Source organism: Oncorhynchus mykiss, chromosome 7 (genome assembly GCF_013265735.2).
Source record: "Oncorhynchus mykiss isolate Arlee chromosome 7, USDA_OmykA_1.1, whole genome shotgun sequence".
Classification (NCBI taxonomy): Eukaryota; Metazoa; Chordata; class Actinopteri; order Salmoniformes; family Salmonidae; genus Oncorhynchus; species Oncorhynchus mykiss.
The window spans coordinates 45,801,110-45,828,263 of NC_048571.1; the positions used below are offsets into that span (position 1 = coordinate 45,801,110).

Consider the following 27,154-nt stretch of genomic DNA (forward strand, 5'->3'; position numbering starts at 1 on the left):
AAGTATGAGTAGGAACATGTGTCGAATGTCTTCTGGCATCATTGAACATGAGGCTGCTGGTAGAAATGGAAGTCTGTAATTGACTGTCTAGTTGTCCTTCTCCCCCACCACCCTCCTGCTCCCTGTCCTCATCTAAGGACTCTTGTTTGTTGTCTGAAAGATGGAAGCGTCTTTGTGGCGACAGAAGTTTTCCAACCTTGAAAAGCTGCCCCTCAGTTAATGAAGGGAGCCCACGACATTAGTAATGACTGAACTGTGTACAATGTTTTATATTCCCTCCAAAAGCAGCCTTTGTGCTCACCGCAAGCTGAGCTTCTCGCACTGCAGCGCAGGGAGAGGGGGAGCGAGGGGAGAGAACAAGCACGTAGCCTCTCCAATGCTAACTCAATAATGACTTCCCACGGGGGAAAGAGAATGCGGGAGGTGGGGGATGGAGGAGGGTCTCTGCTTTGAAGTTGCAGTGCTACAGGAGGCTCTCCAGCCAGAGCTAGTCAGCCAGCCTGCTCAACTCCAGCAAGGGCTTAAGCCCTGTCAAAGCAAGGGGAGGGGTTCTACTAAGCTATATGGAATTGTTTTAAGAAGGTCCTCCCAAGGATCATTTATCCATTTGATTTTGAATTTTAAGACCCCCTGAAGTATAAAAAAAATATATATATATATATATAAAACAATTATTTGATTTAATAAAAAATGTTTGGCATTACTGCCACTAGCCCTTACAAATGCATTGTGTAACAGATTTTCTACATGGAACAACAGATCGCCCCCCCCAAAAAAAAACAATCAATAGCAAGTTTGTTCTGAAGTGTCTGTCCTATATCTGAGAGAGAAAAGAAGGATCAGGCACTAAACACTCTCAGTAAATACTTTCGTTCATATTTTCAACTGGTACTGTGGGGAAATTCTTGTGACCAACATGTTCGTGAGAGTCTCACCTTTACACAGAGGGGTCATATTAGTGTGGAGCCCAAACTGTTTGTACACCAGAGACAGAAGTTGTCTTGAAGTCGGTACGGCCAATCTGCCGAGTCCCAAAAACACCATAGAACAAAAAAAAAACCAGACCATTTATTCTATCTCTCGCTATATATATATATATTAGTACACGTGCTAATGATTATCAATTCAATATGTAGGTTGAAACAATCATTAACTGGGGCGGCAGGGTAGCCTAGTGGTTAAACCCCCGAGCTGACAAGGTACAAATCTGTCGTTCTGCCCCTGAACAGGCAGTTAACCCACTGTTCCTAGGCCGTCATTGAAAATAAGAATTTGTTCTTAATAACTGACTTGCCTAGTTAAAAAAATAAAATTACAAAAATACAGAAACAGCTGTGTAGGAGGAATAAAACTGGTTGAGGAACAGCCAAACTCAGCTAACAAGGGGAGGTTGATGAAGACAGTTTACTGTCAAAAGTCATACACCATGGCAAGGCTGAGCATAGCAACAAGACACAAGGTAGTTATACTGCATAAACAAGGTCTCTCCCAGGCAGACAGACATGTCAAGGCAGACAGGGGTTTCCAGATGTGCTGCTCTTTTGAAGAAGCACAAAGAAATGGGCAACGTTGAGGACCGTAGATGCAGTAGTCGGCCAAGGAAACTTACTGCAGCAGATAAGACACATCATGCTTCCTTCCCATCGCAATCGGAGATGTCCAGCAGTGCTATCAGCTCAGAATTGGCAGAAAACAGTGGGGCCCTGGTACACCCATCTCCTGTCAGAAGTGGCCTTCATGGAAGACTTGCGAACAAATGTCATACCTCCGTCGTGGAAACTATGCATGAAAACACAGGAACTGGGGTGCAGAAAAATGTCAGCAGGTGCTCTGGACTAATGAGTCAACAGACGCGTCAAGTCCTCAACTGGCAGCTTCATTAAACAGTACCTGCAAAACACCAGTCTCAACGTCAACAGTGAAGCGGTGACTCCGGGATGCTGGCCTTCTAGGCAGAGTTCCTCTGTCCAGTGTCCTTTTGCCCATCTTAATCTTTTATTTTTATTGGCCAGTCTGAGATGGCTTTTTATTTGCAACTCTGCCTAGAAGGCCAGCATCCCGGAGTCACCTCTTCACTGTTGACGTTGAGACTGGTGTTTTGCAGGTACTGTTTAATGAGGCTGCTAGTTGAGGACTTGTGAGGCGTCTGTTTCTCAAACTAGACACTCTAATGTACTTGTCAAATCAAATTTATTTATATAGCCCTTCGTACATCAGCTGATATCTCAAAGTGCTGTACAGAAACCCAGCCTAAAACCCCAAACAGCAATTAATGCAGGTGTAGAAGCACGGTGGCTAGAAAAAACTCCCTAGAAAGGCCAAAACCTAGGAAGAAACATAGAGAGGAACCAGGCTATGTGGGGTGGCCAGTCCTCTTCTGGCTGTGCCGGGTGGAGGTTATAACAGAACATGGCCAAGATGTTCAAATGTTCATAAATGACCAGCATGGTCAAATAATAATAATCACAGGCAGAACAGTTGAAACTGGAGCAGCAGCACGGCCAGGTGGACTGGGGACAGCAAGGAGTCATCATGTCAGGTAGTCCTGAGGCATGGTCCTAGGGCTCAGGTCCTCCGAGAGAGAGAAAGAAAGAGAATTAGAGAGAGCATACTTAAATTCACACAACACCGGTTTGGACAGGAGAAGCACTACAGATATAACAAACTGACCCTAGCCCCCCGACACATAAACTACTGCAGCATAAATACTGGAGGCTGAGACAGGAGGGGTCAGGAGACACTGTGACCCCATCCGATGACACCCCCGGACAGGGCCAAACAGGAAGGATATAACCCCACCCACTTTGCCAAAGCACAACCCCCACACCACTAGAATGATATCTTCAACCACCAACTTACCATCCTGAGACAAGGCCGAGTATAGCCCACAAAGATCTCCGCCACGGCACAACCCAAGGGGGGGGCGCCAACCCAGACAGGAAGATCACATCGGTGATGCACCCCTCCTAGGGACGGTATGAAAGAGCCCTAGTAAGCCAGTGACTCAGCCCCTGTAATGGGGTTAGAGGCAGAGAATCCCAGTGGAAAGAGGGGAACCGGCCAGGCAGGGACAGCAAGGGCGGTTCGTTGCTCCAGAGCATTTCCGTTCACCTTCACACTCCTGGGCCAGACTACACTCAATCATATGACCCACTGAAGAGATTAGTATTCAGTAAAGACTTAAATGTTGAGTCCGAGTTTGCGTCTCTCACATGGGTAGGCAGACCATTCCATAAAAATTGAGCTCTATAGGAGAAAGCCCTGCCTCCAGCTGTTTGCTTAGAAATTCTAGGGACAATTAGGAGGCCTGCGTCTTGTGACCGTAGCGTACGTGTAGGTATGTATGGCAGGACCAAATCAGAGAGATAGGTAGGAGCAAGCCCATGTAATGCTTTGTAGGTTAGCAGTAAAACCTTGAAATCAGCCCTTGCCTTGACAGGAAGCCAGTGTAGGGAGGCTAGCACTGGAGTAATATGATCACCTTTTTTTGTTCTAGTCAGGATTCTAGCAGCCGTATTTAGCACTAACTGAAGTCCTTTTGCTCAGTTGTGCACCGGGGCCTCCCACTCTTTCTATTCTGGTTAGAGACCGTTTGCGCGGTTCTGTGAAGGGAGTAGTACACAGCGTTGTACGAGATATTCAGTTTCTCGGCCATTTCCATCATGGAATAGCCTTTAATTTCTCAGAACAAGAACAGCCTGATGAGTTTCAGAAGAAAGGTCTTTGTTTTTGGCCATTTTGAGCCTGTAATCGAACCCACAAATGCTGGTGCTCCAGATACTCAACTAGTCTAAAGAAGGCCAGTTTTATTGCTTCTTTAATCAGAACAACAGTTTAAGAAATCAGATGTTTCCAGCTACAATAGTCATTTACAACATTAACAACGTCTACACTGTCTTTCTGATCAATTTGATGTTATTTTAATGGACAAAACGACTTGCTTTTCTTTCAAAAACAAGGACATTTCTAAGTGACCCGAACTTCTGAACGGAAGTGTGTGTGTTTATTTATACAACCAATTTTCCAGTCAAGTTTGGACACCTACTCATTCATGAGTTTTCTTTTTACTATTTTCCACGTTGTAGAATAATAGTGAAGACATCAACACTATGAAGTAACACGTATGTTAAACAAATCAGACTATATTTTATATTTGAGGTTCTTCAAAGTAGCCACCCTTTGCCTTGACAGCTTTGCACACTTTTGGCATTTTCTCAAACAGCTTCATGAGGTAGTCACATGGAATGCATTTCAATTAACAGTTGTGCCTTGTTAAGAGTGAATTTGTGGATTTTCTTTCCTTAATGCGTTTGAGCCCATCAGTTGTGTTGTGACACGGTAGGGGTGGTATACAGAAGATAGCCCTATTCGGTAAAAGACCAGGTCCATATTATGGCAAGAATAGCTCAAATAGTCAGAGAAATGACAGTCCCATCATTACTTTAAGACCTGGTCAGTCTAGAAAATTTCAAGCACTTTGAACGTTTCTTCAAGTGCAGTCACAAACCATCAAGCACTATAATGAAACTGTCTCTCATGAGGACCGCCACAGGAAAGGAAGATCCAGAGTTACCTCTGCTGCACAGAATAAGTTCATTAGTTACCGCCCTCAGAAATTGCAGCCCAAATAAATGCTTAATGAGTTCAAGTAACAGACACATCTCAACATCTGCAGTTCTGAGGAGACTGCGTGAATCAGGTCTTCATGGTCGAATTGCTCCCACAGTTGACAGTTTTTGTCCGAGCAAAAACCAAGCCATGTGGTTGAAGGAATTGTCTAGAGAGTTCCGAGACAGAATTGTGTCAAGGCACAGATCTGGGGAAGGGTACCAAGAAAATGTCTGCAGCATTTAAGGTCCCCAAGAACACAGTGGCCTTCATCATTCTTAAGTGGAAGATGTTTGTAACCACCAAGACTATTCCTTGAGCTGGCCGCCCAGCCACACTGAGCAATCAGGGGAGAAGGGCCTTGGAACCAGATGGTCACTCTGACAGAGCTCCAGAGTTCCTCTGTGGAGATGAGAGAACCTTCCAGAAGGACAACCATCTCTGCAGCACTCCACCAATTAACTGCACCTCAAATTGCAGCCCAAATAAATGCTTCACAGAGTTCAAGTTAGACACAATTCATGGTTGAATTGCTGCAAAGAAAACACTACTGAAGGACACCAATTATAAGAGACTTGCTTGGGCCAAGAAACACAAGCAATTGGCATTAGACTGGTGGATATCTGTCCTTTTGGTCTGAGTCCAAATTTGAGATTTTTGGTCTGTGAGATGTGGGGAAGGTGATCGGATCTCCGTCTTCTGTGGTTCCCACCGTGAAGCATGGAGGAGGTGGTGTGATGTGATGGGGGTGCTTTTCTGGTGACACTGTCAGTGATTTGATTTAGAATTCAAGGCACACTTAACCAGCATGGCTACCACAGCGTTCTGCAGCGATACGCCATCCCATCTGGTTTGTGCTTAGTGGGACACTTTTTTTTTCTCAACAGGACAGGCTATTTGACCAAGAAGGAGAGTGATGGAGTGCTGCATCAGATGACCTGGCCTCCACAATCACCCGACCTCAACCCAATTGAGATGGTTTGGGATGAGTTTGCCTACAGAGTGAAGAAAAAGCAGCCAACAAGTGCTCAATGTTTGTGGGAACCCCTTCAAAACTGTTGGGAAAGCATTTCTCATGAAGCTGGTTGAGAGAATGCTAAGAGTGCAAAACTGTCATCAAGGTTGAAGAGTAGACTTCTTTGAAGAATCTAAAATGTTAAATATATTTTGATTTGTTTAACATTGTTTTTGTTTTCTACATGATTCCATAGGTGGTATTTCATCGTTTTGTCTTCACTATTATTCTACAATGTAGAAAATGATAAAAATAAATAAATCCTTGAACGCGTAGGTGTGTCTGAACTTTTGACTGGTACTGTGAAAATGAATAAACACAGGCTCTCCATTTGCTGTTGCAATTTAGAACACAGAAATTTGGTTGTGCATCAGCAGTTTCTCTTGTCAGTTTCTGAAAATCACTCAATTAGCCCATGTCAGCTAAAATGTTTTAGATTGGTAAATTAGTCTAGCCAGCTATCTAATCTTGTAGTAATCGTAGTCGAATTACCGACCGGGGGACCCCGATTTGATTTTGTTAGCCACACTCAGATATCATACTAAAAATGGCAAACATTTCTTGCCATCCTATGGCAGCGTGTGGGAAATTGCAGTGAACTTGCTTTAAAATGGCAATCATTTCTCCACGTCCCATGGCAGAATGTGGACAATTGGAGGAAATTAAATCCTAAACAAAAAAAGTATTTCTGCTCGCCGTCAGGAGGGGGGCTGCTAAAATGTTTTGGTCGCAAGGTGTGGAAGGGGGGAAAAATGGGCCCCAAAAATAACTGCATGTGTGGATATGGGTACGCACACCCGTGAGCCAGTGTGGCCACTCTTGATGAGTTCAGATTTTCAACGGTTTCCTTGTGGGGTCTGACTCTCTGCACACGCGGTGGTGGGGGTGTTGTGGGTTGTATTTATGGTTAGCCCTCCCTTACTCATTGTCAGTAATTGATCTCCTTTAATTGTTTGGTCTTTGATAGGGCTTGGGCCATGAGTCGGTCATATTTTTGTTTTTCCTCCTCTCTTTCCAAATACTGTTACTCCCCTTATTTCCTGAATGGACATTTGATATTCATGTAGGCCTTAGAGATGTCTTCTTTGATAGAGTACGGCAACTAGCTATACGGTCTGTTTACACAGTCTCCCGAGGTCCTAAATGAGTACATCCCTCTGTTGGCTGTGTAAACGGTTTCCTCCCCACGGTGGGAGTAAATTAAGGCTTTGCGGTAATAAGGAGCCATCTTGGCTCTCAGCGGTCGGTTAATTGGGCCAGGGAGGGCAGCAGGGGCCACAGTGTGGCTGAGTGTGAGGAGCTGAATGGCTGTGGACGACCGCAGGCTCATGTGCTTTATCCCTCCCTGAATGGACCCGTCCTGAGCCGCGCAGAGGTCAGCTGGTAATCATCATGGCATTGAAGGCCGATCGGCTGCACCGTGGAAGAATAGCAGCCACTTGAGTTTTGGCAACATCCTGCGCTGGTTTAGCTTCATGAATAATGTATAAGGCGTGTATCACTCTGTCATCTGCCTCGCTCTTATCTCCTGCAGGGAGAGCTTCAGTGGGAGACTCGAGGGGCAGAACCTGCATATCAGACACACTCATCTTCCTACATTATTAAACATGATTTACATATTTCATTGAGCTCATGCCTCTGTGAATCGCTGTCTACTTAGCATTCAGATGAGGCTGGGATTTGGGTAATGGATATTAGATTTGTAGATTGAGATCTCGTTGCTATATTTTTTTGTAGGAAGCGCAGTCGTACATATAGCATAGTCGTAATACCTACTACTCATCAGTGTTGGACAAGTAGCTCTTGAAATAGATTTTGTATTTTTTGGGGGGGGATTTGTAAATATTTGCTTCCAAGTTTAAAAAGAGAAACTGATCCACCTTTTCTGTACTTTCCTGACTGTCTCATCACGTTCTCTTTTTCTCTCTTTGTCAGGTCCAGGAAGGTGACAGCTTTGGCCGATCCCTTACGTAAAGTATCCCTACAGAAAAGAGACCTGGATTTGGAGTTGGAGGTGCTGGAGACGGCAGCGACGCTGGTAGAGGAAGAAGAGAAGGTGGAGGACGGGGGGAAAAGCCCCAGTAGAACTCCTCTGTCACACATCAGAGAGGAGTCCGACAGCAACGACAGTAGCAGCGACTCGTCTGAGGAGAGTGAGGACTCTGAAGCTGAAGGGAAGGACTGTGCTGACAGAACAGAGGGAGGAGGAGAGAGAGCCGAGGCCATCCCCATACATCCCCAGCCTGCTGCCCCTCCCATCCACCAGGAGTCCTGTGCTGTTCTCACATCTTCCGAGAGGAAGCCCAGCACCCTCCCATCTGCTGTGTCCTGCCCCAGACAGCTGATCCAGGAGCTGGGAGAGAGGGTGGAGGAGGGGCTGTGGATTTCAGCACAGCCTCGAGGCAGCAGGCATTCCAGGAGCAGTGCACAGGGAGAGGCAGAGAGAGACTGTTCACAGCCTGCGACTGCCACAGCCACTGCAACAGATACTGCCCGCACAGGGGCTTTCCTAGAGCTGAGTCCTCGCAGAAACCCTCTTCTGATTGTCAAAACAGATACTGGTGATGATCTTGATGAGGATGATATCGATGAGGATGACTATTAGCAGATGTCACAGAAAACATGTTGTTAAGGAACTTTACATGCATGCATGACAGCTGATGTCGCGGATGCTTATTTGCCCACAATCAATAATAACTTCTGTATTGTTATTTTTGTATTGTCTTACTTCTAAAATGGAAATGTTGATTAATTTATAGATACATAGCATGGCTCATTTTAGTGTTAGTGTCACTTGAGGAGTTTCAAAAGCTTCCATACTTTGTGTCTATGTGCAAAGCTTTTCATACCAAGCTAAGCATTTTGTTAATAAAACTGATTATATGAATTATGCAGATTACTCAGATCTATTCAAGGGGATGCAGCCATTGCATTGCACTTTGTTTGTAGGCTCTTAGATTAGCATATGCATTTCATGCACAACCATTTCCTTCCAAGAAAGGAGAAGGGGTGGTTGTTGGGAGATAAGAAACGGGACAGACCCCAACAGGAAATGTCAGCTGCTGCTTCAGAATTTCTCTTGAGACATTGACTTCTCATGTAGAATACAGTGACTTTACCGCCAACACTGGTACACGTCATGGTACCCTGCCAACACTAAAAACTTTAGTTTAAAACGTGTTCACACATTGTTGCTGTCTGAACTTAAATTACAAAATTGTTGGCACTATGCATTGAGGTCCATAGCATTCTCCTGGCATCCGCCAAACCCAGATTTGTCCCTCTAGAGTCTGATGGTAGCGAGCTTTACACCTCTCCAGCCGACGCTTGGCCATGTGCATGATGATCTTAGGGTTCTGTGTGGCTCCTCGGGCCATGGAAACCCATTTAATGAAGCTCCTGACAAACAGTTATTGTGCTGACGTTGCTTCCAGAAGCAGTTTGGAACTCGGTAGTGAGTGTTGCAACCGAGGACAGACTATTTTTTACGTGCTTCATCGTTCAGCTGTCCCGTTCTGTGAGCTTCTATGGCCTACCACTTCGCAGCTAAGCCGTTGTTGCTCCTATACGTTTCCACTTCTCAATAACAGCACTTGCAGCTCGAGCAGGGCGGAAATTTGACTAATCAACTTGTTAGAAAGGTGGCATCCTACAACCATGCCACGTTGAAAGTCGCTGAGCTCTTCAGTAAGGCCATTCTACTGCCAATGTTTGTCTATGGAGATTGCATGGCGGTGTGCTCGATTTTATATACCTGTACGCAACTGGTGTGGCTGAAATAGCCGAATTCACTAATTTGAGGGGATATCCACATACTTTTGTATGTCTATATATGTGTACTTGGAAAATCTACATATTTTTGTTTTAAATGAATATCGCTAGAAACAACAGAATAAACCATTTTGAATGACCTCTGCCTACAGTAGAAAAGAGGATAATTATATGTCAACTTTATTTCTCAACTCTTTAATATTGGGCAAATGACACTCACTGGAGTATCTGACATGGGCTTTGAGCACCCGCGAAAAGGCTACCAGTGGCTGCTAGTAAGCTTTCTTGACTTGGAGATACATTTTTGCCAACACATGGCTAACCATTGTTCAACTGGCTCAACAGCTGCTCTTAGCGAAAATATGTTTGACACTACCTTTCCAGCTAATAGGCTATGTTAGAGTTTACACTTCCTCTTTTAGTTATTGGGAGGTGAAAATAATGAAGAAACTGATGTTTTGACATCAAGCTGAAGTTTTATTCAGTGAAGAAACGTCAGTCACCTGTACTGATCTTGAACAATGGATTAAAATGAGCTAAAATGTATTATCTGACATTTTTTTGTTGAGTGCCTCTTTTCTGCCTCGAATTAGTCTTTTTGGAAGTTTTTCATGGTAAGCCCGTTTCATGATTTTTGTCATTGTTGTCGAGCTATTAGGATTCCCATTAGCTGTTGCGAAAGCAGCAGCTACTTCCTGGGGTCCACATGAAATATGACACAATACATAACATTAATAGACTGAACCCACTATTCCTAGGCCGTCATTGAAAATAAGAATTTGTTCTTAACTGACTTGCCTAGTTAAATAAAGGTAAAAAATATATAATTCTCATTGTGGTTGCTGTACTCTTTAGTACAGAACTACCGCCCTTATGGTGAGGATAGCCTCTTTGCAAGCTCTGCTTCAGACGCAGCCGTTAGACAAGGGCAAATTTAAGTGTAGGAAAGGATGGTACAGCGTCTGTGCCACCAGTAAATACAGGTTGTAGTGTTAATCACCCTGCACAGTTTCCTCCGCCGGACAATTTTCTTATAACTTCTGGAAAGAAATGCTTTCAGCTCAATCGTTGTTGCTCATTCATAGATCGAAACGTCACCAGTTTTCCCCACTAAGCAACGACTCGGAGTCAGAGCCCAAGCATTCTCGGGTCTGCTCCACTCATTACTGGGTCTGAGCCGCCGAAACCTGCCACCTTTCCAAATTACGGGAAAAAATCATTACTGCGTTTCTGTCTTGAGCTCCTAGTCATGAAATCTATGCAGCCTTTTTATAGCTACTGTTTACAGGCCTCCTGGGTCGTATACAGCGTTCCTCACTGACTTTCCTGAATTGCTATCTGACCTTGTAGCCATGGCAGATAATATTCTCATTTTTGGTGACTTCAATATTCACATGGAAAAGGCCACAGACCCACGCCAAAAGGCTTTTGGAGCCATCATCAACTCAGTGGATTTTGTCCAACATGTCTCCGGATCTACGCATTGCCACAGTCATGCCCTGGATCTAGTTTTGTCTCGTGGAATAAATATTGTGGTTCTAAATGGTTTTCCCAATAATCCTGGACTATCGGACCACCATTTTATGTTAGCAGTCGCAACAAATAATCTGCTCAAATCCGAACCAAGGATTGTCAAAAGCCGTGCTATAAATTCTGACATCCCATGTATTCCTTGATGCCCTTCCAGACCCCCTCCACATTCTCCGGATGTGTACCAAACTCACTAAAAGTTGCAGTAATAAAGCCTCTCCTGAAAAAGTTCAACCTTGACCCGGAAATATTTTAACTAATTGGTAAAATAAATTATTTTGGAAAAATGTTTTAACCAGATGCAATGCTATTTTACAGTAAACAGATTGACAACAGACTTTCAGCGCTCTTATAGGGAAGGACATTCAACAAGCACAGCACTTACACAAATGACTGATGTTTGGCTGAGAGAAATTGATGATAATAAGGTTGTACAAATGACTGACTGGATGAGAGAAATTCATAAAAATGTAGCTTTTGACATTATCGATCATAGTCTGCTGCTGGAAAAACATATGTGTTATGGCTTTACACCCCCTGCTATATTGTTGATAGAGTTATTTGTCTAACAGAACACAGAAGGTGTTTTTTAATGGAAGCCTCCAACATAATCCAGGTAAAATCAGGAATTCCCCAGGGAAGCTGTTTAGGCCCCTTTTTTCAATCTTTACTAACGACATGGTAGCCAATGTGTTTATGTATGCGGATGACTCAACACCATACACGTCAGCTACTACAGCAACTAAAATGACCGCAACACTTAAAGAGCTGCAGTTTGTTTCAGAATGTGTGGCAAGGAATAAGTTAGTGATAAATATTTCCAAAACTAAATACATTGTATTTGGGACAAATCATTCACTAAATCCTAAACCTTAGCTACATCTCGTAATGAATCGTGGAAATTTAGCAAGTTGAGGTGACTAAACTGCTTGGAGTAAAACTGGATTGTAAACTGTCATGGTCAAAACATATTGATACAACAGTAGCTAAAACGTCTATTCATAATAAAGCGTTACTCTGCCTTAACAACACTATCATCAAGGTAGGCTCTAGTTTTGTCACACCTAGGCTTTTGTTCAGTGGTGTGGTCAAGTGCCACAAAGAGGGAATTAGGGAAATTGCAGTTGGCTCAGAACAGGGCAGCACAGCTGGCCCTTAAAAGTACACAGAGAGCTAACGTTTAATGATGTGCATGTCAATCTCTCATGGCTCAAAGTGGAAGGGAGATTGACGTCATCACTACTTGTTTTTGTAAGAAGTGTTGACAAGCGGAATGTGCCGAGCTGTCTGTTTTAAACTACTAGCACACAGCTCGGACACCCATGCATGCCCCACAAGACATGCCACCAGAAGTCTCTTCACAATTCCTAAGTCCAGAACAGACTATGGGAGGCGCACATTGCTACATAGAGCCATGACTACATGGAACTCTATTCCACATCAGGTAACTGATGCAAACAGTAGAATCAGATAGAAAAGAAAACAAATACCTTATGGAACATCATAGACTATGAAGAGACACACACGTACAGACACCCATATGCATACATTATTATACATTTTGTATTGTAGATGTGTAGTGGTGTACTAATGTTATGATGCACTGTTTTAATTTTTGTTTTATATGTAATGTAAGTTCTTTAATGTTTGGACCCCAGGAAGAGTAGCTCCTGCCTTGTCATATTTCACTGCTTTTGTCCAAAAATTATGCAGAAAAACTAATCCATGCTTTTGTCACTTCTAGATTAGACTACTGCAACGCTCTACTCTCCGGCTACCCAGATAAAGCACTAAATAAACTTCATTTAGTGCTAAATACAGCTGCTAGATTCTTGACTAGAACCCCAAAATTGTATCATATTACTCCAGTGCTAGCGCCTCTACACTGGCTTCCTGTTTAGGCTAGGACTGATTTCAAGGTTTTACTGCTAACCTACAACGCATTGCATGGACTTGCTCCTACCTGTCTCTGCCAATTTGTCCTGCCGTACATACCTACACGTATGCTACAGTCACAATACGCAGGCCTCCTTATTGTTCCTAGAATTTCTAAGCAAACAGCTGGCGGCAGAGCTTTCTCCTATAGAGCTCAATTTCTATGGAATGGTCTGCCTATCCATATGAGAGACGCAGACTCGATCTCAGCCTTTATGTCTTTACTGAAGACTAATCTCTTCAGTAGGTCCTATTATATTGCAAGATTGCGCCGACAGACATGGAAGCTCTGCTTCTAGCTCCTAAGCAACTTTGCAGTATTTCGTTTTTTGGTGTGTTATTTCTTACATTATTAGCCCAGAACATTTTTTATGTTATTACATACAGACGGAAGTTACTTTTGGATATCAGAGTGGCTGTAACTCAACAGCATTATGCCTCCCGAGTGGCGCAGCAGTCTAAGGCATTGCATCGCAGTGCTAGAGGCATCAGTACAGATCGAGGTTCGATCCCGGGCCGCGTCGCAGCCGTCTGCAACCAGGAGAATCATGGGGCGGCGCAAATTGGCCCAGCGTCGTCCTGGTTAGGGGAGGTTTTGGCTGGCCGGGATGTCCTTGTCCCATCGCGCTCTAGCTACTCCTGTGGGGGGCCAGACGCATGCACGCTGACATGGTCGCCAGTTGTACGGTGTTTCCTCCGACACGTTGGTGCGGCTGCCTTCCGGGTTAAGCGTGCAGTGTGTCAAGAAGTAGTGTGGCTTGGCAAGGTCGTGTTTCGGAGGACGCATGGTTCTCAACCTTCACCTCTCCCGGAGTTCGTGCGGGATTTGCAGCTATCAATTGGATATGATGAAATTGGGGAGGAAAAGGGGTAAAAACTACAACAAAAAAACTCACCAGCATTACGACCAGATACGACTTTTCAACCCCAGAGGCTGCTCCAAGATGCTGCCGGCAGAGAAGAGGTATTTGGAGTGGACTTCTAGTCCGACTCAGGAGGCGTGCACACCATCCACCGCTTCTGAGTATTTTACTCGCTAATGTTCAGTCCTTGGACAATAAAGTAGATGAGCTCAGGCCGAGGATCTCCTTCCAGAGAGACATCAGGGACTGTAACATACTCTGTTTCAAGGAATCATGGCTCTCTCCGGATATACTGTCCCATCCATACAGCCAGATGGGTTCTCAGTATATCGCGCAGACAGGAATAAAGAACTCTCCGGGATGAAGAAAGGCGGTGATGTATGTTTCACGATTAACTACTCATGATGTGATTGTGATAACGTACAGGAACTCAAGTCCTTTTGTTCACCTGGCCGTATTACCTCCCAAGAGTATTCTCTTCGGTTATAGTCACAGCCGTGTATAGTCCCCCTCAAGCCAATACCTCGACGGCCCTCAAGGAACTACACTGGACTTTGTGCAAACTGGAAACCACATATCCTGAGGCCGCATTTATTGTTGCTGAGGATTTTAAACAAAGCACATTTGAGGAAAGCGCGACCGAAGTTCTATCAACACATTGCCTGTAGTACTCGTGCTACAAAACATCTCAACCATTGTTACTCTCCCTTCCGGGATGGCTGCAAGAACCTTCCCACCTTCCCTTCGGCAAATCAGATCACGACTCCATTTTGCTCCTCCCTTCCTATAGGCAGAAACTCAAACAGGGAGTACCCGTCTAGGTCTATTCAACGCTGGTCTGACCAATCAGAATCTATGCTTCAAGATTGTTTTGATCACGTGGACTGGGATATGTTCCGGGTTGCCTCTGAGAATAACAATGACATATACACGGACAGGGTGACTGAGTTCATCAGGAAGTGTATAGAGGATGTTGTTCCCGCTGTGACTATTAAAACCTACCCAAACCAAAAACTGTGGATAGATGGCAGCATTCGTGCAAAACTGAAAGCGCGAACCACTGCATTTAACCACGGCAAGGTGACTGGGAATATGGTTGAATACAAAGAGTGTAATTATTCACTCCGTAAGGCAATCAAAGGGCGAAATGTCAATACAGAGACAACGTGGAGTCGGAATTCAACAGCTCAGACACGAGACGTATGTGGTAAGGTCTACAGACATTCACGGATTACAAAGGGAAAACCAGCCACGTCACGGACACCGACGTCTTGCTCCCTGAAAAGCTAAACTTCTTCTTCGCCCTCTTTGAGGATAACACAGTGCCACCAACGCGATCTGCTCCCAAGGACTGTGGGCTCTCATTCTCCGTGGCCGACGTGAGTAAGACATTTAAGCGTGTTAACCTTTGCAAGGCTGCCGGTTCTGACGGTATCCCTAGCCGCATCCTCAGAGCATGCGCAGACCAGCTGGCTGGAGTGTTTATGGACATATTCAATCTCTCCCTATCACAGTCTGCTGTCCCCACTTGATTCAAGAAGTCCACCATTGTTCCTGTACCCAAGAAAACAAAGGTAACTGAACTAAATGACTATTGCTCTGTAGCACTCACTTCTGTCATCATGAACTGCTTTGAGAGGCTAGTTAAGGATCATATCACCTCCACATTACCTGACACCCTAGACCCACTTCAATTTGCATAACGCCCCAATAGATCCACAGATGATGCAATCGCCAATGCGCTGCACCCTGCCCTATCCCATCTGGACAAGAGGAATACCTATGTAAGAATTCTGTTCACTGACTATAGCTCAGCCTTCAACACCGTAGTTTCCAAGCTCATCATTAAACTTGGGTGTGAAACCCGCCCTGTGCAACTGGGTCCTGGACTTCCTGACGGGCCAGCCCCAGGTGGGGAAGGTAGGAAACAACACCTCCAATAAACTGATCCTCAACATAGGGACCCCACAAGGGTGCGTGCTCAGCCCCTTCCTGCACCCCCTGTTCACCCATGAGGGTCTTAGGGGCCAAGCACGCATCCAACTCGATCAAGTTTGCAGTAGTAGGCCTGATTTACCAACAAACGACGAGACCGCTTACAGGGAGGTGAGGGCCCTGGCAGAGTGGTTCCAGGAAAATAACCTCTCCCTCAACATCAACAAAACGAAGGAGCTGATTGTGGACTTCAGGAGAAAACGGACAATCGCTGACAATCTGAAATGGTCCACCCACAAAGACAATATGGTGAAGAAGGTGCAACAGTGCCTCTTCAACCTCAAGAGGCTGGTGAAATTTGGCTTGGCCCCTAAGACCCTCACAAACTTTTACAGACGTACAATTGAGAGCATCCTGTCAGTCTGTATCACCACTTGGTACGGCAACTGCACCGCCCGCAACCGCAGGGCTCTCCAGAGGGGGAGCTGTCTGCCCAAGCAGTACTGCCTGCTCTTCAGGACATCTATAGCACCCGATGTCCCAGGAAGTCCAAGAAGAACAGTAAGGACATCAACCACCCGAGCCAGGGCCTGTTCACCCCGCTATCATCCAGAAGGCGAGGCCAGTACAGGTGCATCAAAGCTGGGACCGAGAGACCCAAGCTGTTTTTTAGTCTCAAGGCCATCAGACTGTTAAATAGCCATTACTAGCTGGCTTCCGCCCAGTTACTCAACCCTGTACCTTAGAGGCTGCCCTATGGGGCGGCAGGTAGCCTAGTGGTTAGAGCGTTGGACTTGTCACCGAAAGGTTGCAAGATCAAATCCCCGAGCTGACAAGATGAAAATCTGTCGTTCTGCCCCTGAACAAGAACATCCACTGTTCCTAGGCCGTCATCGAAAATAAGAATTTGTTATTAACTGACTTGCCTCGTTAAATAAAGATAAGATAAAAAAAAATGTACATAGAGATGGAATCACTGGTCACTTTAATAATATTTACATTCTGTTTTACTCATTTCATGTATATATACTGTACTCTACTGTATTTTAGTCAATGCCACTCAGACATTGCTCATCCTAATATTTATATATTTCTTAATTCCTTTCTTTTACTTTTAGATTTCTGTGTATTGTTGTGAATCTTTAGATACTACTGGACTGTTGGAGCTAGGAACACAAACGTCTGATAAATATGTGTATGTGAGCAATAACATTTGATTTGATTGAGTGCGGTCGGCCCAGGGGTGCGAAGGTAAACGGCAAGGCACTGGAGTGACAAACCGCCCTTGCTGTCTCTGCCTGGCCGGCTCCCTTCTCTACTGGGGTTCTCTGCCTATTACGGGGTTTGTCAATAGCTTCATAGTGCTCTATCATGCCGTCCCTAGGAAGGGTGCATCATGTCGTACCAGGCTTTTTTCTTTATACCCTACTTGAGTGGGTTGAGTCACTGACATGATCCTCCTGTCTGTTTTTGCACCTCTTCTGACTTGTGTGGTGGAGGAGATCTTCGTGGGCTATACTCAGCCTCAGTCTTTCCTCAACCCTTAGCTAAGAGAGACTGGCATGCATAGTATTTATTTTAGCCCTCTGATTGCAATGAAGAGCAAGACGTGCCGCTGTGTTCTGGGCCAGCTGCAACTTAACTAGGTCTTTCTTTGCAGCACTTCACCTCATGACTGGACAATAATCAAGATAAGACAAAACTAGAGCCTGCAGGACTTGATTTCTGGAGTGTGGTGTCAAAATTGGAGCATCTCTTTTTTTATGGACACACATCTCCCTATCTTTACTAACAATTGAATCTATATGTTTTGACCATGACAGTTTACAGTCTAAGGTAACACCAAGTCATTTAGTTTCCTCCACTTGTTCAAAAGCCACACCATTAATTACCAGATTCAGCTGCAGTCTAGAGCTTTCCTTTGTTTGCTGAAGCACTAAGGCTCACCTGAACTCTTATCTACCAAATCTATTAATTTTGAAATGTAAATTACTTCTCCTTGACATGATCATTGACCTGATGTTGGACAACATTTTTGCTAATGTTTGATGGGGGTCCCTGGGTGACCGGTTTGCCTGGGAGGTGGTCCCTGGGTGGCCGGTTTGCCTCGAAGGGGGTCCCTTAGCAACAAAAGGTTGAAGACCCCTCTGTTCTATCAGTCAGCTGCTGGGGTGCCTTGCCGGGAAGCGATTTGCTATTTTCGCTCTGAGAGGCAGCAGTACAGTAAGCCCCTGCAGAAGCTCCAGATTGATCGGAGCGGAGTAGAGGAGATTGGTGTCTAAACGGGGACACAGCAGCATGCAGGAGGGGTGATTGATTTATTTGGCATGAGTGGAGGAGTGTCGTCGACACAGCTCAATATCATCAGCTGCTTGCATCTCATGGGTGAGGATAGAAAACAAACAAGGAAGCACATGTCACGTCAGGCAGATAGATGAGGGCTCTGTGTGGAGCTGAGAACAGGAGCTGTTTGTTTGAGCGCTAATAGCGCCTCAAGCAGCGCATAGATGGAGGGCCAGAGAGCAGGCAGAGACAAACCGCCACACTCCATACATACCGATACACATACCAGAACTGATGTGGAGGAGCACTCATACACATGCGTACGAGTTCTGCAGTGATCTACCACATACTGTACTAGCACTAGGGCATGCTCAAAACAGCGTCAATCAGAAGTATAGCTCTCCAGGAGGAGTGTTGGCCACCACTGCTTTGATGGGAGAGGGTCTTTGATGTCAACAACACAGGAGGCTGCTGAGAAGAGGACGGCTGGAATGGAGTGTATGGAATGGTATCAAACACATGGAAACCATGTGTTTGAGTTAGATTACCATTCCATCTATTCCATTCCAGACGTTACTATGAGTCCGTCCTCCCCAATTAAGGTGCCACCAACCTCCTGTGGTCTACAATATAACTCAAGTGCTTAGTGGGTGAGCGAGGGAGTGATCGTGCATCATTGTAGCACGTGGTAATATTTCCTGAAGGATATTGCAGAAGTAAGGCTCAGGAGTCAGTGGTCATGATGGTTTCTTAGGTAGGTGGTCTCTGTAGTATTTGGGTTAGGGAGATGGATGGTGTCGTTAAGCGAGTCCCAAGAAGGGGCAACCTCCCTACCAGCCCCTAGGTGGCTAATCATCAGTGTGACTGGGATGAGGTGCCACATTGAGACTGTGGCCCATTTAAAACCTCCTCCATTCTGGGGACTGTGTGGCCCTGCGGGATGTGGCTACCTCTCCCTACTGGGGTTTCACATTGATTAAGTGACACTAGGTTCCATAGCCGTTTTTCATCTTAAAGTGGCCTCGGCATCTCCCATTACCGCAGCCTTCTCAGAGCTTGACAAGAGGACCACAGCCAAGCTCTGCATTTCATGCTTCTGCAATTAATACTGGTCACCAAGGAACATTTTTCAATGGACTACAGTTTAAGTAATGTGCCTTTATAAATTATACAAGGCATTAATTAATGGAATGTGTATGCTGTGTTTTGACTGAGATTTGATAAATAGGCCCACCTTTTTTGGCAGTGTGCTTGACCTTTGACCCCAGAGGTCAACACACCGCAGTAATTACTCTTTGGTCTGGGCTAATGTGAGAGATTGTCCTCTGTAGCTGCCTGCCACCAATCTATCCATCACTGCTGAAGATAAGAAGAGAGGGTCAGACCAGAGTGTAGTTGGGACTGGTGGTGACATCTGCTTTGTGTGAGTAGATGGTCAATTGGGTTTGAACCGATGGAAGATCAACAGTATAAAGAATGTCTTGGGCCAAATGTCTCTGAATACGCATGTTCTGCAGAGGAGGACCAATAGTGGATTCTTACAGAGGAAGTGGTTTACTGTCACTGCTAATGCTTACTGTATTTGCTGAGACCTTGTTGCTCCTCAGTACTAAGCACACTGTAAAGATGGAAAATCCTACATAAAAATGTACCTTTACTGCATTATTCCAGACGGGAAAACACATTTCCTCTCCTGTTTTCAATGGGAGGGGAGGGGGGGGGGGGGGGGGGGGCAGAGTAGCGGCTTTTGGTTCATACTAATAGAAAACTCAATCCCATCTCCCCTTTCTGAGAGGCATAGTGATTCTTGTGCTTGAAAATATGAATAGCCCTCAAGAAGAAATGTATCAGGTGGTCTCCAGGGCTTGACTCCTCCAATAGGTGTGCAAATATAATTTATTTTGTGCTCCCTCTTTCTAACATGCTATGTGGCGCAGGCGGCTCCGTTCTCCCTTTGTGGCCCTGGTCTACAGTATCATCTTTCCCTAGGCTGCATGGCGCTGAAACCAAGAGCAGCTCCAGCTTCAGAGGACAGGAAGGGAACCAGGAGTCCCGGCCAGTACCTCATTTTGTCATGCTTTGTATACTCTCATCATGACATGGCTGACATGAACTGATGTGACCTCAGTATTGTATGAAAAGTGGTGTGTTGGTGTACTTGGGACTGTCTGGCTCTCTCTCTCAGCCATTCTGTAGCCTCTTCACATGGTTGATATATACAGTGTCTTGCGAAAGTATTCACCCCTCTTGCCATTTTTCCTATTTTGTTGCCTTACAACCTAGAATTAAAATAGATTTTTGGGGGGTTTGTATCATTTGATTTACACAACATGCCTACCACTTTGAAGATGCAAAATATTTTATCTTGTGAAACAAACAAGACAAACTGAAAAATTGAGCGTACATGACTATTCCCCCCCCCCCCCTCCAGAAGTCAATACTTTGTAGAGACACCTTTTGCAGCAATTACAGCTGCACGTCTCTTGGGGAATGTCTCTATAAGCTTGGCACATCTAGCCACTAGGATTTTTGCCCATTCTTCAAGGCAAAATTGCTTCAGCTCCTTCAAGTTGGATGAGTTCCGCTGGTGTACAGCAATCTTTAAGTCATACCACAAATTCTCAATTGGATTGAGGTCTGGGCTTTGACTAGGCCATTCCAAGACATTTAAATGTTTCCCCTTAAACCACATGTGTTGCTTTAACAGTATGTTTAGGGTCATTGTCATGCTGGAAGGTGAACCTCTGTTCCACTCTCAAATCTCTGGAAGACTCGAACAGGTTTTCATCAAGAATTTCCCTGTATTTAGCGCCATCCATCATACCTTCAATTCTGACCAGTTTCCCAATCTCTGCTGATGAAAAACATCCCCACAGCAAGATGCTGCCAACACCATGCTTCGCTGTGGGGATGGTGTTCTAGGGGCGATGAGAGGTGTTGGGTTTGCACCAGATATAGCGTTATCCTTGATGGGCAAAAAGCTCAATTTTAGTCTCATCTGACCAGAGTAACTTCTTCCATATGTTTGGGGAGTCTCCCACATGCCTTTTGGTGAACACTAAACGTGTTTGCTTATTTTCTTCTTTAAGCAATGGCTTTTTTTCTGGACACTCCTCCGTAAAGCCCAGCTCTGTGTAGTGTATGGCTAAAAGTGGTCCTATGGACAGATACTCCAATCTTCACTGTGGAGCTTTGCAGCTCCTTCAGGGTTATCTTTGGTCTCTTTGTTGCCTCTCTGATTAATGCCCTCATTGCCTGGTCCATGAGTTTTGGTGGGCGGCTCTCTCTTGGCAGGTTTGTTGTGGTGCCATATTCTTTCAATTTTTTCGTAATGGATTTAATGGTGCTCCGTCGGATGTTCAAAGCTTCGGATATTTTTTTAGAACCCAACCCTGATCTGTTTGGAGAGCTCCTTGGTCTTCATAGTGCCGCTTGCTTGGTGGTTCCCCTTGCTTAGTGGTGTTGAAGGCTCTGGGGCCTTTCAGAACAGGTGTGTGTATATATACACTGAGATTGTGACAGATCATTTGACACTTAGATTGCACACTGGTTAACTTTATTTAACTAATTATGTGACTTCTGAAGGTAATTGGTTGCATCAGATCTTATTTAGGGGCTTCATAGCAAAGGGGGTGAATACATATGCACACACCTCTTTTCCATTTGAATTAAAAAGTTATTTTTTTCATTTCACTTCACCAATTTGGACTATTTTGTGTACGTCCATTCCATGAAATCCAAATAAAACTAATTTAAATTACAGGTTGCAGGTGAATACTTTCGCAAGGCACTGTAGGCCATGTTATAGAACTGAACTGTTGGCCTTCTATGAGTAATGTTTATTGCACTATGGAATGTTGGAGGCTGTTTCAGGCGGAACAGGATACCTCCATGCAATGTTTGTGTGTTGACAGGGCCTGTATCCACTTGTCTGCCGCAGCGCTGCCTCACTGATTCACCCTAATTGGTGTGAGCAATGTCCGTTAAATCACTCCCCATTCATAGTGGACGTGTGCTATCAGGCTGCTAAATGCAGCAAATGACTTCTTCCTTGCTCGGGCTGTGTGTTTGTCCGCATGTATGTGTCAGCATGTGTGCACGTGCATATCATCGCACACCTCTCTCGTGATTATACCCCATTTATCTCATTAAACACTGTCCGTCTACATTGACACTGCTTTTCCCGGCTGTTCCAGAGAAAGAGTCATGAAATGGAGATGACAGCAGGGTTCTTTTACACCAGTACAGGTCATAGGGTCATATTAACATTCTACCCGGAATGTTTTGAATGTTGCCGCGCGGAATATAATAAAACCTCTTGTCTCTGACTTTTTAGCTATTTCCAGTCCTCATCTGGCTTTTCTTTTTTGCTTTCCCAGCCACAATCCTTTATTTGTTTTTATAGTTTAAACAGCTGTCAAATATGATTAATATTTTAGCATGAGATACTGCTGGAGGGAGCCAGTAAGTGCTGTGGGAGTATTTAAACAACAAGCCAAAGCTGCTCCGATGTTCACTCTCACTTCCTCCCTCTGTCTTCTCCTATCCTCTCCTCTGTTTTTTCAATGTGCTTCAAAGTGCTTATTTTATGAGTCCTGAAATGAACTAGTGCCGGATGAAAAAGTAAACCAGGGACAGGTCTCATAACGTCAATGAGCTCTTGATGGATCACTTCATTTTAAGCCGGGCGCCGGATTTAGAATCATCATAAAGGTGCTTACACGTTTCAACACATTTCTTCTTCAAAGCAAAAGAGTCGCTGCGCCTTAGCACTGAGCAAAGCGGGAGGCTCACATGTCAGCCTCAGAGGCAGGCAGCATAGCAGGGGCTGTGTTTTGTTCTGTGGTTGGTGTGTCCAGGGGACACTGACCTCTGGACTCTGTCTGAAGTGCCTGTGTCTGTTCTCCCCTTTTCATTCTGCACTGGGCGCAGACCAGTCTGCACTCTAATGATGCCTCACGGACGTTAGCATGTAGCTAACAGGCCTGGAACAAAGGCTCTCCCTTGACGCTCTAAACACAGGCTTCTGGGAGGATTCTACACACATACACCCTCTGTGAATCGGCTCTACAGTCTAAAGGGCTCCTGCTCAAGTCATTAGCTCTGAGAAAACAACTGTATGGGCTTTCCACTGCAATAATAATCCACCCTCGATGTTCAAGTTTTATTTGTCACATGCACAGTGAAACTCTTAACTTGCAAGCCCTACCCAACAGTGCAGTCTTCAAAATAGTATAACTAATAAACAAAATGATACAAATAAAAACATGAGAAATAATACATGAAGTAGGAAGCTATGTACAGGGTCAGAGCCAGTACCAAATGTACAATGTGCATGGATACTGGAGTATGTGACATGGGCACTGAGTGCTGTCTCTAGTACCTCACTCTCTAAGCTCAGGGGGTTTCTCTTTCCCAGTCCCTCTCCCTTTATCAGTATCTTTGTCATTCAGTCTTTCTCTCTTCAAAAGGCTCCCTTAATCTCAGTCTCTCAAGTTCTCATTTTCTCAATGTCTCTCACTCTGTCTCTCGCGGTCTCTCAGTCCTTGTCTCACCAGGCCTCTCTCACTCCCTTCCTCTGTCTCTGCCATGAGCCTGGCTGTCACACGCCTCCAGTGTTCCGCTGCCTCTCAGTTTCACCCCTGTATGCATCACAAAGGTCGCTCTCTCTCCGGCCCCCTGGGACGACATGTATGAAAGCAGATCCCCTTACATGTCGCTACGCCAAACCTGTCAGCCCTTCACCGAGGCGGCGCCCTCCATTTGATTCAATCGCTGCTCTCAGCACTAAGAGGTGTAGATTACATCTGCATGGCACGCCGAGAGAGCTTCTCAGCCAACACACACCAGCAGCACCGGAGAGGGGGAAGAGGTTTAGACGGGGAGAGAGGGGGGGGGGGGGGTTAGACAAGTGGGAGGAGATGTGGGAGGGAACAGCAGATTTCCATCAGCGTGGCATGTCATTAGAACATGTCACATGGCTGTTTGAGCCTCGCCCTTCCTCTCTGTTTCTTTAGATGGGTCTCTGGGACCTCCTGATTGTCATCAAAGGATTAGACCTGGGGCTAAACGAAATGCGCAAAATAAGCGTGTTAGAAGAAAGACGGGAACAACAAGATTGGGATGTCAGCTCTTTGAGTAGTCTGTATGGTAAAGCACAGGCCTCAGTTCCTCTGTGTACAGTACTGTACGTCTACTGTGGTGTGACTGGCAGTTTGTTAGCTGAGGAACGCTCAACTCTGTTCTCGTATATCAAGGCGGGGTTGAGTTTTGATAGCAACAACATTGAGTCACCATCAGTCGATTCTTGTGAAAATGTCAATTCTGAAAATGCAGTGGTTGTGTTCGTTAAAGGTTTTCATTTAAAGTATGAATTTCAGCATCCCGCAGAAGGACCGCAGTTGTACAGGACAAACATGGATACAGGTAAGCATTTTCAGAATGGACTTTTTTTTACAAGTATCAACTGATCAACTGGGCTTGTAAGTAAGCATTTCACTGCACGGGCTACACCTGTTGTATTCGGAACATGTGACAAATAACATTTGATTTGATTTGATGGTGACTCAATGTTGTTGCTAGCAAATCCTGTGACCAGGAATAAAAACTAAACTCTGCCTCGATATAAGAAACTAAGTTGAGTGTTGCTCAGCTAGCAGTTTGTGGAATTTTCCTGACATTCAACAATGTAATACCCATGCAGTATGCTAACAGTGTTTTAGTCTACATTGTGTCACGCCCTGGAAAGTGTGTCAGATACAATAAAGAGTACTAATTGGTAATAAAACTGCTCTGCTCACTGTAGGAGCTCCACTTGGGAAAGGAGCGCTATTGGCCAACAGGCTCTTACAACGAGGCCATGGAACTCTGGACCTCCAGTAAGTGCCTGCTGGGACTGACCTTTAGATGGGTCATTCAATGGCGCTTTTTGATTAAGTGGGCCTGTGTGTGAATCTACTGTTTGTTTATTAGGGGTAGTCTGTGGACTGCATCACTTGGACAATTTACATTTTGTTAAGCTGTTATCAGGGAAAAATATGGTTCAAAAGCTGTTCTCACAAGTCAGCATTGCCCGGCACAGCTGATTGTGGTGTTTGAGGAATATGCAGTTCTAGAGATCTATTGCAGAGGTAGATGTGATGATTAAGCACTAGGCTTAGCTGAGAGGAGAGACAGGCAGGCAGAAGAATCATCTCTGTCTCCTGGAAGCTTAACACTAGCACAGACACAACTCCTGACTGGGATGAGACCAGTCTCTGAGCTGAGGACGGGAGGAATTTGCAATGGGGCTAAAGGGGTATGTTCCACTAAATATATTCCATCCCTGAGTGTGTAACCTTAACATGCACTAATCTTTCCGACACAAAATCAATGAGGCGGCCACCCACACACCATTCATCTCCTGTAGTGGTAGACTTTGGGCTCCCAGTTTAAAGCCAGGGAAAACTCCAGCCTCCTCACATCTGTGCAGTGTTAGCATTGCTCCTAGATTTATTAGTGTTGAAGAACCACAAATGAATACTCACACACCTTCCTTTTCCCCCAGAGCAGCTGCATGGGGTAGCACCGGGACACATTCTACATCGTACAGACATTTTGGAGTTTTGGAAATGTGCAGCATAAGATGATCTTACACTCTTAGAAATGGCTATCTACAACCTAAATTGGTTTTTTGACTGTCCCTTTGAATAACCCTTTTTGGTTCCAAGTAGAACCATTTTGGGTTCCATGTACCTGCTGGGCAAAAACAATGTGGAAAACTGACTGGATTTGCAAAAAGTCAACATAAGGGAATTTTGTATATTTTTTCACCCAACTTTTAATCTAAGGATTTCACGTTGAATTTATGTTAGTTGACAACTCAACCAAATGTACATTTAAAACATTTTGTTTTACAGACTTCTGTGCCCAGTGGGTAAAACTATTTCCACATAGGGTTCTATCTGGAACCAAAAAGGTGTTTACCTGGAACCAAAAATCAAATCAAATTTTATTTGTCACATGCGCCGAATACAACAGGTGTAGACCTCACTGTGAAATGTTTACTTACAAGCCCTTAACCCTACTTTATTAAAACTGCATTGTTGGTTAAGAAAATATTAACTAAATAAACTAAAGTACAAAATTCAATAAACTAACACAATAAAATAACAATAATGAGGCTATTTACAGGGGGCACCGGTACCGAGTCAATGTGCTGGGGTACAGGTTAGTCGAGGTAATTCGACTAAAGGGTTCTCCCATGGGGACAGCGAAAGAACCCATCTGGGACCCTTTTTTTCTAACAGTGTACTTTAGATATTCTAGAGCATTGACATTATGTACTGTATGTGTCAAGGTTTAAACATTTTAAATACAACTGACAGATACATTTTCCAGCTTTTGGGTGGCTGCAGGGAGTAAATTTATGACAGGTCTGTCTTGGTCTGTGATAGCTACTCAGTTTGGTGCTAGAAGTTGCTGCTGGCCTGGCTCTCTGACTGCCCCATTCTTGGAGATGCTCAGCTTGGCATCGTTAGATTCAGCCTGAACAAAAATGTGAGAAACTGAACACATTGTGACAGCCTCTAATCATAAACAGACCTGATTTCGTATAACTAGCTATACTGAGAGAAGATAAGGCATGTTGTAATCTGCCAAGTGGTTGGAATATCTATTCTACACAACACAAATATATGCCTCTGAGATATCTTAAACATTAATCAAAGTCAGTGACTTCCTCTGTCAGTGTAGCTGGTCAGGCACTTTGTTGAAGAGTAGCGTTGGCAGCAGTCATGGTATCAGTGTATGGGATTTTCCCACTGCTGTTACATGGATCAATGCATTACACATGCCTAGACACATGTTTTATTGTGAAAACACTGTTGGAGTGAGTGTGCAACCCTACTTGACTCCCCTGACCACTCGGTTGTCTAAAAGCTGCTTGTCCAAATGGTGATGATACACAGTTCAAAATGAGATTCACTGTTCACATTGTAATGATATTTAGAATTAAAACGGGAAGAGAAAGATTGAGTCCCTATAGCTTTTTTTCCCCCTAGAAGAAAGGTTGACACTGGATAGGTAGGTCCAATATCCTAATATTGTTGTACTATCCTCTGTGGTTTACTGTATTTGACAATTACTTTTTCAGTATGTATTCATTATCTAATTCTAGACCCCAAACTCAGGAGTCAGTGGTAACAACGACAACTTGTGAATTGTATCATGTATC

The 27,154-nt window shown here is 44.6% G+C and overlaps 1 protein-coding gene across 1 annotated transcript in view; it reads left to right on the top strand.

The window, feature by feature from the left end:
* The window catches only part of shq1 (SHQ1, H/ACA ribonucleoprotein assembly factor), a 40,922-nt gene extending 32,412 nt beyond the window's left edge, over nt 1–8,510 (top strand). The window contains exon 12 of the mRNA XM_021609454.2: nt 7,559–8,510. Within this exon, the coding sequence (XP_021465129.1) occupies nt 7,559–8,228 (670 nt within the window). The 3' untranslated portion in view covers nt 8,229–8,510. The remainder of the gene's footprint in view (nt 1–7,558) is intronic.
* The last annotated feature ends 18,644 nt before the right edge of the window (nt 8,511–27,154 follow it).